This window comes from Sarcophilus harrisii, chromosome 2, assembly GCF_902635505.1.
Source record: "Sarcophilus harrisii chromosome 2, mSarHar1.11, whole genome shotgun sequence".
Lineage (NCBI taxonomy): Eukaryota > Metazoa > Chordata > Mammalia > Dasyuromorphia > Dasyuridae > Sarcophilus > Sarcophilus harrisii.
In genome coordinates this window covers 407,836,256-407,849,323 of record NC_045427.1, presented here as the reverse complement: position 1 = coordinate 407,849,323, position 13,068 = coordinate 407,836,256, and the positions used below count along the sequence as shown (strand labels likewise).

Below are 13,068 nucleotides of genomic sequence, written 5' to 3'. Positions count from 1 at the left end.
AATACCTAAACAGCTGACTCCTACAATAGCCTCAAGAATCTGTGTCAAAGAATGTCTATATATATGTCTCTGTATATATATGTACATACATACACACACACACACATACATACATACATACATACATTTCCACAATTATCATGCTGTGCAAGAAAAATTGGATCAAAAGAAAAAATGAGAAAGAAAACAAAAAGCAAACAAACAACAAAAAAGGTGAAAACATTATGTTGTGATCCACATTCAGTCCCCCCGGGCTTCTTTCTGGATGCTGAGGGCTCTTTCCATCATAAGACTATTAGAATTGGCTTAAATCACCTCATTGTTGAAAAGAGCCAAGTCCATCAGAATTGATCATTACATAATGTTGTTATTCTCTTAGTTCTAATCCCTTCACTTAGCTTCAGTTCATGTAAGTCTCTCCAGGCCTTTCTGAAATCAGTCTGCTCATCATTTCTTATAGAACAATAATATTCCATAACACAAAGAATGTCTTTAATGCAGTATTTTACTCTAGTGAATCACAAACTATTTGGTGTTTTGTGTGTGTGTGTGTGTTTAAGAAAAGAAAACAACAAACAATAAGGAGGCAGCTCAATGGCACAGTGGATAGAGCACTGGCCCTGAAATCTGAGTTCAAATTTGGCCTCAGACACATACGAGCTGTATAACCCTGGACATAACCTTGCCACAAACAAACAATAAGCAATTGAAATCTTTTTTCTCTAACCTCTCAGTTATTTGTGTGATGGCAAAGGTGTGTTCTACTATGAAATGATGCTTACAGATCTGACTATTCCTTCACTGTGGGGGCTTTCAATTCATGTGGATGAATTTAATTAGCATTTTATGTAGATGGGAAAGTAGGCATATAGGTCAGTGGTGGTTGATATTCTATAATGTTTTTCAGTATTAAAAAAAGGTTTGAGTTTGTTTTTTCTGTGCCTTTGGCATCTCCCTCCTTCCTTCAGTGTCCAAAATTATAGCCACTAGCCCAGATCTCTTCTTTGTATATTTGGTCTCATCCATCTGCTTCTCTTATTTTTTTTCTCTTTAGAGAACCATTTCTACATTCTCTGCAAGCACATTTGGGACTGAAATATTAGAGTCTAAATGTGGCTGTTCTGCTGTCTTTGATGGTGGGGGGGAAGTGGCTATAAAAAAAATCTTTGTAGTTCTTTCCCATTTTTCTTCTATTTGTTGTCCTTCTATTTCATCCTCAGATGCCCTTCTGATAACTTTTCTTAGTTTTTCTTGCCATACCTTAATTCATTTTACCTTCTACTGCTTGCCTTTTGGTGATACTGCTAAAAAATTTGTCATTCTCCTCTAGATTTTTTAAACTGAGTTCATATTTTAAACTGCTTCTCTTCCTTTATGAACTAATTCAGTTGTTTGACTTCAAAAGTTCTTTTTAGACTATTTTGGTTTTCTGATTTATACAGGTTAAATATCTAAAAATTGTGATTGTTTATGTCTGTCTTTTCTTCTGTCTATAGACCAATATTCATTATAAATAGTTTAAATGGGTCAGGGTAGAGTTATTTTTATTGTGGATCATGTTTTCCTCTAACTTTTGTTCTTCTAACTTTGTATGAATTTTTGTTGTTGTTGTTGTTTTGATGTTTTGGTGATTCGATTATAGATACAACGCTAAGATAGGGATTCTAAGTAGACTATCACCTTGTAGGGCAAATATCAAAGTAGATGGCTAATTCGAGTCACTGATAATGATATTCCCACATCAGTGATAAGTTGTGTTCTGTATGTAAAAATGTATTGTTGGGGTTTTTTTGGTATTTGTTAGTGCTTATTATTTGTAGCACCTATCAATTTTTTCTCAAAGAAAATATTCATGATGTATAATCCTGAAACTTCTGTGTAGTCTACAAGTCATTGACTTTTCTAATTATTTATTCCTGATCCCCATTTCCCAATCTTTTCTTCACCATCCTCACGTATTCTTATTTTTTCATTGAAATCACTAAGTACAAAAATTTTTGCTGATTTAATTTGGAAAAATCTTAGCAAGTTCTTCATAGAATTTCTTTGCCCATAATAATAATTGATATTATTAATATCTGTAATAAACATTGATACATAAACTGCAGTTATTCTCATGAGCATTTTATAAATACCTATTAAGAGCTCTGTAATACAAGATGAGCAAATGTTTAATGAAATGATATTCTCATTGTTTCTTGAATGCATGATAAAAATCAACTCCACATGAAGTTTTAAAAATTTGTCTCTTCAGTCAACACCTTAACATTTGGCTAATAGTTCCTTCTTATTTGGAGACCATTTACATAGTAAGAATGTCAAAATCAATACAATTTAGTTCATTGTGACATGCCCAGTTGTTAGTCATTGGGCAAAGGTTTCCATTTAGAGTGAAATTTATGGATGGTCTAGAAACTGTGATTATCATCCTCTGCTCCCTTTTCCAGTGTTCCACCATAGTCACTGCAGAGACCACAAGGAATTATAGAGACTGAGAGCAGTTTTATGTTTTCTTTTATTTCATGGCTTGCCATGGCAAAGAACTCACTATGACCAAATCACTAAACTACTGGTAATGAGCTGCTCTGTGCTTAAATAGACTGTCCTCTGAACAGATGCACACTTAGAACCTTTCCAGCAGGGTACCCCTTGCCATAGGTAATACTCTGATAACATAGCCTTCAAGAGACCAAATGACCTCCATGTCACAATGCGACATGAGGACCCGGGGAGCACCTGGAAATCTCACTCCTAAATACCCTTCACTCACTTGTTCCTGCCCATAATGTCAAACCTGATAGAAAAAATGAAGAAAGTTGAGGATATTCAATCCACTTCATAGAATCCAATTTATGTGGTGGTTTCTGTATCAAATGGAAGACCCCCTATAGAGTCTTGACAGCAGAAGCCACATGTTTTATTCTATTTACAGTGCCTCATTTGTGCATATTGTGTATACAGAAGGTGCTCACTATTTTTTTTGGACACAGATTCTTGTATCTGCTGGAGAAATTTAAGAAGATGAGGTATTTGAATTAAGCCATAGGCTGAAGACCCTCAGTCAGATGTACTTGCACTTTCTCTCCTTGGGCCATCTCAGTGGTCCATTGAATTCACCTCTTAGGAAGCCTTTTTTTATTCTGAGCTGGAAGCATTTAACCACTGACCCACATGGAGCCCTTTCAGTACAGAAGAAAAACATTGCTGCCAACCAGTGCTTGGAGATGCCAAGAGCTTGAAGCACTGCCCATGGTTATAAAATGGTAGGCCAATGGCAGACAGCCTAGGAGTGGGCCCTCAGGACTTCTCTCTGTAGAGCTGGGAGGTTAGTTGTCATGAGGGAGCACTGAACTGCCAAGGAAACACATTAGGGAAGGAAAAAGTGTTCTGGCCTGAAACTTCAGTTTTTTTAGCCAGACTTGATAGTTGCCAATCCTCAGCATGCCTTGTAAGGTACAGAGTTATTCTAAGTACTTGGGGTCCCTCTATCTGGAAGAACCTCCTTAGAGGTAAGTATACTTATCAAATGTAGCATTAGAAAGGACCATCATAGGCTGAATGCAAATTGGCTTTTAAATAATTTCTTTGTTATTCTTGGAGTTTTGCGTCTGCATTTTCTTTTGCAATATGGCTAATAGGGAAATGTTTTGCATGACTGCACTTATGCAATCTATGTCAATTTGCTTGTCTATTCAAGGAGTGGGGAGGGGAAGAAGGGAGAAAAAGAATACGTAACTCAAAATTAAACATATATATATATACATATATGTATATATATATGATGAATATATATGATTGAGAAAATATATAAAAAATAACAAATTGTCTGGAAATTTTTTTTTAAAGGCCATCAGACTAGTGCTCTGTTTTACAGATGAGAAACTGAAGTCTACAGAAATAGTTAGTTCAAGGTGATTGAGAGGATTTAAGCAGATAATTTGAAGGAACTAGGGGTGTGCAACCTGGAGAAGTCTTCAGAAAAAATAAATGAGCTGTCTTCAAGAATTTGAAGGACTGTCGTGAGGAATATGTAGTGGAATCATACCACCTGGCTTTAGAAAGCAGAATTAGGATCAGAGCGTAGAAGTTGTAAAGGGAGAGTTTGGCTCAATGCAAGGAAAAACTTCCTAATAATTAAGGCAGTCTGAAAAATGAAATGGACTGCCTGGGGAAATGGAATGGGAATAGTGAGTTCCCTTCCTTTGGTGGTCTTTCAGTGAAAGCCCAATGACCACTTAACAGAAATTCCTGGTCAAGTATCTAATAAGGTTTCTTCTAGCTCTGAGCTTCTATGACTTGCCTAAGGAGGTATAACAGTGAGTCTGTTGCTGAGCTGGGTCAGGATTTAGACTTCTTGACTATTAGCCTTTTTTATTACACCACACCATAGGGGAGCCTTAGCCCAAATAAAATCAATCGTCTCTTCTCTGCTGTTATCCTGGCCATTTGCTGTACCCCACATGATGATTCAGTCAGGCACATGCAGAATTCAGGAGTGGGAGGAAAGTTGAACCCAACCATATCATTCCCCCTGACAGAATCATTTCAGAAATATCTGCGATGTAAATGGGAGTGTTCTCATAGATAGTTCCATGATTTTAGTGGGAAAGTGGGAGGAGCATTATTGTGCCAGTGCTGAGACTGGATAGGTTTTTGTCCCCTGAGCATTGTATTGATTTTGTGATTGTGCCATTTCTCCCAGTGCAGAAGTGAATGCATTTGGTCTGATATCTAAAATCATAGCACTGGAAAGGGCCTTAGAAATGATTTAGTCCAACACTGTTGTTTGTCCTTCATTCTTGAAGAGGACTGATGGCATCAGGAAGGTGATATCTTCACTTGCAAGTAAATTGGATTTAAATGAGGTAGAGATTTGCAAAGTCTTTAGTCTTATTTTCTCCTCTGGAGTTACCAAAACCCATTGGCGAGACAGGATGACTGGAGGTGGTCCAGGAGGCAGTGGGTTACCTTGGCCTTTCTAAATATGGATCCTGGAGGAGTCTCTCCTCAAAGGGGTGTGGATTTTCTTTGGCTCTCTGGCTCCTACCCTGGAACATTCAAGAAAATCCTCCAAAGGTTGGGTTTGGCTTGAATTTAGGCTTTCCCCAAAGTAGACTAGAAAGATAAAATATGATGCAGGCATAGGATTCTCTTTACTGATAGGGATCCCATCACACTCAGAAAGTTGTCCTTTTATCACTTTTCCTTTGAGGTGATCCAATATATTTCCTCCACACAAAGCAGGTCTTAGTCTTAAAACATGAAACCACCCATAACTCCTATTATAATCCCCTAAAGATACTTAAAATATGAGATTGAGGGGGAGACTTCTAAATAGACATTTCATCTTCCCCTCAACTCTGTACTTTTTGAGCAAATTTTTCAAGTTCCAAAAGTTTTTGCATATTAGCACTTGGCTTGTGCTTATTGTGTTAGGGAAATACAAAGCAGAAAAGGCAGCCAGAGATCTAAGGTCCAAACTCAGATTTACCTAGACAGCACATATGCCCATTGCTGTATGTGAGTAGCTGCTGGGGGTAGGAGCAAGAATAGCTGGAAAAAGTGTACCAAAAAGAAAAACCTTTGAGAGCCGCTCATACCTATGGCAGACTGGAAGAGAGAGAGTAAGCCAGAGAATAAAGTTACTCCTTTTCAAATCTACTGCAGGGGTCCTCAACTACGGCCCGTGGGCCAGATGCAGCAGCTGAGGACCTTTATCCCACCTCACCCAGGGCTATGAAGTTTCTTTATTTAAAGGCCCACAAAACAAAGTTTTTGTTTTTACTATAGTCCGGACCTCCAACAGTCTGAGGGACAGTGAACTGGCCCCCTATTTAAAAAGTTTGAGGACCCCTGAAATGGGTCAGTCTTCCTGACTTAATGGCCATTGTACTATAATATAATCCACCCTGTTCTTCCTCTATTCTTGTCACAAAGAGCAGGACACTTAGCACTTGCTCTCTTATCAAAAAGTCCTTCCTTCACAGATCTATCCCCATGTATACTCCATGGTGAGGGGAGAGGGGGAAAGAATGTACTCCAATCCAACCCCCACTGCATCTACATCCCATCTGGCCATCTATCTGGATATCAAGGATTACCCAATACTGGCATCTGTTCATCTGCCTTTTGCTATGCACAGACTCTCTCCTCCTTTCCATTTCTTGCTTTTATCCTCAGAACAATAATTCAATCAATTCTACCATTTTCTAGAAAGGACAGGACAATCTATTCCTCCAGGATTCCACCCACAATTCAGGTGACTGCCCAGACTCCAGACTTCATTCCCTAGATATCATTCTCCTGAATGTGTTCTATCTCCATATTAGAATATAAGCCCCCTGAGAGGCAAGAAATGTCTCACTTTTATCTTTGCATCATATTTCCAATGCCTTGTATAGTACTTGGGAATTATATGTATTATTTGTTGATTTATCGGCTCATTATTCATCTCCGATTTTGCAATGATCTGAGGATTCTTTTGGGGAGCTACTGATTTAAGTTTAGGTCAAGGCACAGGTCAAACATATTCCCTTCCCTACCTTACTAGTTTAACATTTTCCTACCCTTTCCATGATTCAGCAAAATGTGTCAAGGTCCAAAGGATGAATCTGCTCAAAAGCTATAATCTCAAACTATAAAAACTCTGTTAGTACATGAGAAAATAATATTTTATTCCTTGGATTCAAGAGGGCATCTTCCTCTTCTTCAAAAGGAAGATCTGTAAGGATCTCCCAACTTCTTGCAGGAGCAGAAGGAGCCCCCTGCCTAAGTCAGACCTAACATACCAGTACCCATGTAGCATTTTCCCAGGCTACTGCCTATGAAAGGTTCAGTCTAGCTAACACTTAGCTTGGGAAATGTGTTTATCTTATTTATTCAAATAATTCCCTACTTAACAACCTCTGTTGCCCCCTCTCCCTCCATCACCTCAGGCTTTAGCAGATATTTTTCTACTAAAATAAGGAGTGGGAGTAAGGAGCAGGATTACATTAGCAAATTGTTCCCAGTTACTACAAGACAAGTATGAGACTGGAGGGACCCTGCTTACCATGTGTCTTAAGGCACAATCTGAGCAGTTAATCAATGGTTACTCTTCTTAATACACTGTCCTAGAGTTTCCTTTCATTAGGTCATTCTGACCTCAGCAATAGTTTTGAATCCTTGATATGTCAATAAATAATTCTTCAGGAGAAAAATTAAATGGGAAAAAATTACTTTTAGAAGGTTGAAATGTCTAGGAGGGATTCAACATGGGTGTAAATATGACCAAATGGGATCTGCAAGTTTATTGGAGCAGAAGGTGTGAGGTAGTGTTTTCCCCAGTCTTCCTCCCATCCCTGCCTCAGTTTTTGAATCTTCTTCCTGGGCTTTAGACTCAGAACATTTGAATTGTAGTATTAAAGAAAGAGAAGAGCAATTCTTAGCCTGAGAACTCCTTGGAGCTAGCTTCTCAGATCTGCCACTAACACAAACCACCTGCAGGAGTTAGAGCCAGCTTTCCACATTGTTTTCTTTGGACAAAGTGTTTTACTTTTCCTTCATTTGCAAGCTTATGTCTTGTAAACTGCTGAACTGGTATTCTTCTGTTCCCTTTTAAGCCTTGTGATGTGGCAACTTTTACGTGAAGCCCTCCCCAGCCCCAATTCCCATCTTCTTCTCCCCGGACTGACTCACTTACCTCTTCTATAACCAGTCCTCCCCCTACCACGACCACTTCCTTTTATTATTTGGGGGAAATTGGGGAATTTTTCTGGTTTCCAGGGGTAATTTCTGTGGTTAGACTTTAGGGGCCTCTGCCCCTGCTCTTCCAGACATAAGGCATCTGGGTGTGAGTCTTAGCCAGCCTGAAATTCCCTTAATGTCCCTTGTCTCACACGACTGAAAAAGGATAAAATATTCTTTAAGTTGAAGTGAGTTATGGTACAAGGGTCTGGTATCTCTTACCACTGAAACATGTGGCCCATGATCTCTTAACTTTTTTCACGAAACCCTCGTGGACAATATTGTTACAGATTATTATGTTAGTGGTATGAAGAAGAAATCTCAGTAGCGTCAGATAGGTTAAAGGGAAAACATCAGGAGGCAAACCACATCTTGAGCCACTGGCTGGACATGGATAGTTTGAGGCACTTGGCCAATCCTCAAACATAACTATAAACACTGAAGAAAAAAAAACAGCTAGGAACCCCAGTGATGATAGAGATCTATGCGAGAAACTACAGTCATAAATATATAAATTGTTAGTGATGTTTCCAGGGCCTTGGGTCACCAGTCACTTCAGAGGAAGTGACTCTTCCACACAGAGGAAAAAATGATGAAAGGACCATTTTCTGAGCATAGTGGGTTCACTGTCAGTAAAGAGAATAGGGGAGATACGATATGATGAATATGATGATATGATATGAGCTAAAGACATGATATCACACACAAAAAAAGCTAATGAATCCCTCATTAATTAAATGAACGAGATTAATCAAAGAACTTTTTAAAAAATCTAAAACATTGCATTCACATGCAAATAAACTATTCAGTAATGAGTATCTCAATGAATTTTACTACAGTCATTTGATATGTTAAAATAATTCCATATGAACCTTAGAGGCATCAGTCAGAGCCCCAGAATATGAACGATGTCATCATCCAATTTTCAGTGTCAGTTAATGTCTCAGTTTCCCAGTTTAGAAAACTGAGAATTTCCCTTCTTGACAAGTCTAATTGCCACATGCCAGTAAAATGGCCTTTGTGTAACACAGCAAATAACTATGATTCAACAGGAAGCTTGTAAGTGAACCAAATTCAGACACAAAAACAAAATTGGGACATAAATCTTCATCAGCAAAAACAATATTATGGACATTATGTTTTGTTGAAAAGTCATTTGATGAGATTAGCAAGTTTGTGATGAATATAGGAGAAAGTAGTAGCCAATAAGAAAATTTCACATCCTGGCTCCAGCATGGTTTCTAAGCTATTATTTATTAACCCCTTCATGCACTCCCTATTCCAAATGAAGGCCAAAGTGGACCACTTGCTATTCCTTCTTTTGGCCTTCATGTGGAATAGGGAGTGCATGAAGGGGATAATGAATTCATAAAATAAATTCATAAAACTGAAATCTGGGCCTAGGCCATCTAACTTTAAAATATGTGTTCTTTCTAATTATAAAGAGGATTATATACATATAACTGTCCTTATAATTATATATTATATATATATATAAAACATATAGTTTTATATATATTATATATATATAAAGTGTTATCTTTTGGTAATTTTTTTCTCACTTATATGGTTTGGGAAATAGTTGTACATATAAAATTGAGAACAGAATCATAATTGGAAAATTTTAAGTTCATACAAGTCACATTACACCTGGGACAAAGAGTATGCCTTCATTTGAGGGCAGGGAAACAAGCACATCAACAAGGCCACTGTAAGCAATGCTATGCACTTGTTTCTGTTCAACTAAAGGACTATAGATGAGCCAGCATCTTTTGATTTTATACCATATTTAAAGAGTTGGCAATATGGGGAAAATCCATACCTGCCTAGTTCTGAACTCTGGTTCAGACTATTAAAAATTTCTTCACTTTTCTCATAAAATCTTATTTGAGAAAGTCAGAGAAACAGTTCTGTGTCTTGAATTAATGAATGAACATTCATTAATCACTTACTTTATGCCAAGAATTATATTAGGATCTAAAGAAAAAAATACAAAAACGAGACAATTCTTGCCCTCCAAAAACTTACTTTTTGAAAAGCTTATATTCCATTAGAGAAACAACATATAGAGAAAGGGAGGGTTTGTTTTTGTTTTTGTTTTTGTTTTCGTTTTTTGAGTGAGTCCCAGGAAGTGGTCCTAGACATCAGAACTAGAAGCAGTGGATACAAATTGCAAAAATGTAAATTTTTCTTAATATAAGGGAAAACTGTCCAACAATTAGAATTATTTCTGCCCCTGAAAAATAGTAGATTCCTCCTAATTAAGAAGTCCTCTAGAGGAGGCTGAACGTCTACTTCTCCAGAGTTTTCAGTGGGGATTTTCCATTAGGTATGAGTTGAACTATTGGTCCTGAAGTAGTGCCTTGATTCTGGATTCAAGGTAAAATGGTGATAGATATGTGAAACAATCTGAGTCCCTCCAAACTCTTCCTGAATTCTGGAGAATTGGCTTAATGCTGCTTTAATGGAAAGAAATAGGCAATACAGCAAGTTCTTATGATCACATATTTTTGCTTCACATTAGTGATCCATTAACTCATAGATAATTATTGCTGATGGCTTGTGGTTTGCCTTAGAAGCAAAATAAAAAGGTAAACAGAAGGTCTAAATTTGAATTCCTGAGATGGGGACTTTTAGTGAGTTGATTATCCAAGGGTCTTTAATGGTTCAGTGAGATGAAATTTTATCAGGTTTATAAGTTTTTCTAGGAACCTGGATTATTACAGTGTTCCTATATAGAATCTTAATAGTCTCAGGAGACAAGGTCACCCAGTTTGTGAACCTTTGCTATCATTAGAGAAGTGTTATATTAACTTTAGCTCAGAGAGTTGAGAGTTCTGTAAGGGATGAATTCATTCAGTATTTATTAAGTTCCTACTATGTACAAGGCAGTATGCTAGCCACCCAGGATATAGAGACAAAAATGAATATTACCTGCCCTTAAGGAGCTTACATTTTATTGGATAATCCACTGGACTGACATAGATGGGTATTTGCTTTAACTAGGATGACTGGTAGTAGACATTAAGTTTAAAAAAATTAGTGTTTTGATATGGGTTTCAGAATAGCTTAGTCTAGCTATCTCCACTAGTTATGTTTCTTTAAAATTGTACGAGAAGAGACCATTGTATCTAGTAACAAGATTATGTAATGATCAACTGTGATGGACTTGGCTATTTTCAACAGTCTGGTGATTTAAGGCGATTCTTATAGATTTATGATGGAAAGTGCCATTCACATCCAGAGAGAGAATTATGAAGATGGAATATGGATTAAAGCACAGTATTTTCACCTTTTGTTGTTGTTGTTTCTTTCTCCTTTTTCCCCTTTTGATCTGATTTTTCTTGCATAGCCTGACAAATATGGAAATATGTTTAGAAGAATTGCATATGTTTAACCTGTATTGGATTGCTTGCTTTCTTGGGAGTGGGGGGAGGAGAAAAATTTGGAACGGTATATGTTGAAAACTATCTTTGCATGTATTTGGGGGGAAGAACAAAATACTATTAAAAGCAAAAAAAAAAAAAACTTAAAAAATTGTACAACGAAAATTTGTGTGTGTATGTGTGTGTGTGTGTGTGTGTATCACTTAATCATTAAATACTTATTGAGTATCTACTATGTGCTTGGTCACTGTAGCATCACTGAACAATAGTGAAGCCAAAAGTGAAAATCGCCTCCTAAAAGGAGAGGGAACAGTGCAGCATATAGTTATAAACAAAACAGAGAGAGCAATGCATTATATCCTTTGGGGCAGAAGACACCAGCAACCAGAAGAGACCAGGAAAAGCCATATTAGACAACAGGTGGTGGGTGCTTAAGCTAAATCTTGAAGGAAATTTGGGATTCCAGAAGGTTGAGGTTTGGAGGGAATGCATGGAATGAAGGTTGAACAATACAAAACTGAACCATGGAATACTGGAAGAAGATTTGAAGGGTAGTTTGGGGACTGGATTGTAAAGACTTTTCACTGCCAAATGGAAACCTCTGTATTTCTTACTAGAAGTAATAGGGTATAGCAGAACCCTGTCACTTTGCTTAAGATCTTGACAACTGCCTTGACTATCATCATTAATCTCAGAGCTTTTCTGAGCCAATACCACAGCCAGGTGATGGGTCTCCTTTAAAGGTTATAAATCTCAACATCTCTATTTTCTGAAATATCAAATCATAGTTTCCATAATGTCTTCCACCGCAGTTCCAGACATGCATTTCCACAGGGGAAAAAATAGCCCTAAGAAAACTATTTTTTTAAAGAGACTGGTAAGATATTTTTTAAAGATTGTTTTCAAAACTGCTTTTAGTTAATGGTTGACATTTCTTATTCCCTCTGTCCTTTTAGATGCAAATGTTGGACAAATTTCCTATGGAAGGAGGTCAGAAGGACCCAAAACAGAGGATTATTCCCTTTCTGCCAGGTAAGTATAATGAAGACTTCTCAAGCTTCTGACTTTTGTTTACTGTCATTGAATGGAATTTGTGGATCCCAGGATACTTTACAAACTGTTCTTTGAAACCAGGCACATTGGGCAAGCAGTTTATGAAAGAGCAGAGAATTCTTCTATCTGTATAAGTCTCTGTGTTCTTTCTTCTAGTTATTTCTTAGAAAAAGTTATTTTCTTGATGCTAGCCAAGAAATCACCAGGGTTTCTCTGTGCCCCTGGCTGGCTGTCCAGAATATTCATCTCCACCTTTGTATCAAATTTAATATTCATGGTATATGCTAAGTACTACAGGAACCCTGATTGGGGTGTGGTGAAAAGATTATCTCTTTATCCAATATGCTTATAACGGAGGCATATAACAATGATTAGGCTCTGGACAAGGAATGGAGACTAGAGTTCTAAGAATATATAAGAAATGTAGCCATAATGATTGAAAGAACTGAGGTAGTTTAGCCTGGAGAATTAAAGTTAGAAGGCCTCATACAGTGTCTGGCACATAATAAGTGCTTAATAAATATTTATTTATTGGAGAAGACTGGGAGAGTGGAGAGGGGTGGGGCTTGATAAATGTCTTCAAGTACTTGAAAGGGTGTCATGTGGAAAATGGATTAAGTTTATTCTGTTTGGCCCCAAAAGGCAGAACCAGGATTAGGGGCCAAAACTGGGCTTGAAGCAGGGGAAAGCTCCCTAACTAAAGTAATACGAGCTGCGTTGAGAGATTGTGGGTTTCTTCAAACAAAACTGGACAATTTTTCATCACAAATGTTATAGAGAGAATTCCTTCCATGTATGAGTTAATATGGAGGCAACTAGGTAGCACAGTGGATTGAGTATCAGATCTGGAGTCAGGAGTTCAAATCTGGCCTCAGACACTTACTGGCTGTGTGATCCTGAGCAA

General features: G+C 37.5%; 1 protein-coding gene across 2 annotated transcripts in view; it reads left to right on the top strand.

Annotated features, from left to right (window-relative positions):
* The window catches only part of SH3PXD2B (SH3 and PX domains 2B), a 120,562-nt gene that overhangs the window by 52,748 nt on the left and 54,746 nt on the right, over window positions 1–13,068 (top strand). For both annotated transcript variants that reach the window (XM_031953672.1, XM_031953671.1), the window contains exon 3: window positions 12,068–12,143. In XM_031953672.1, coding sequence (XP_031809532.1) covers window positions 12,068–12,143 — 76 coding nt within the window. The remainder of the gene's footprint in view (window positions 1–12,067; window positions 12,144–13,068) is intronic.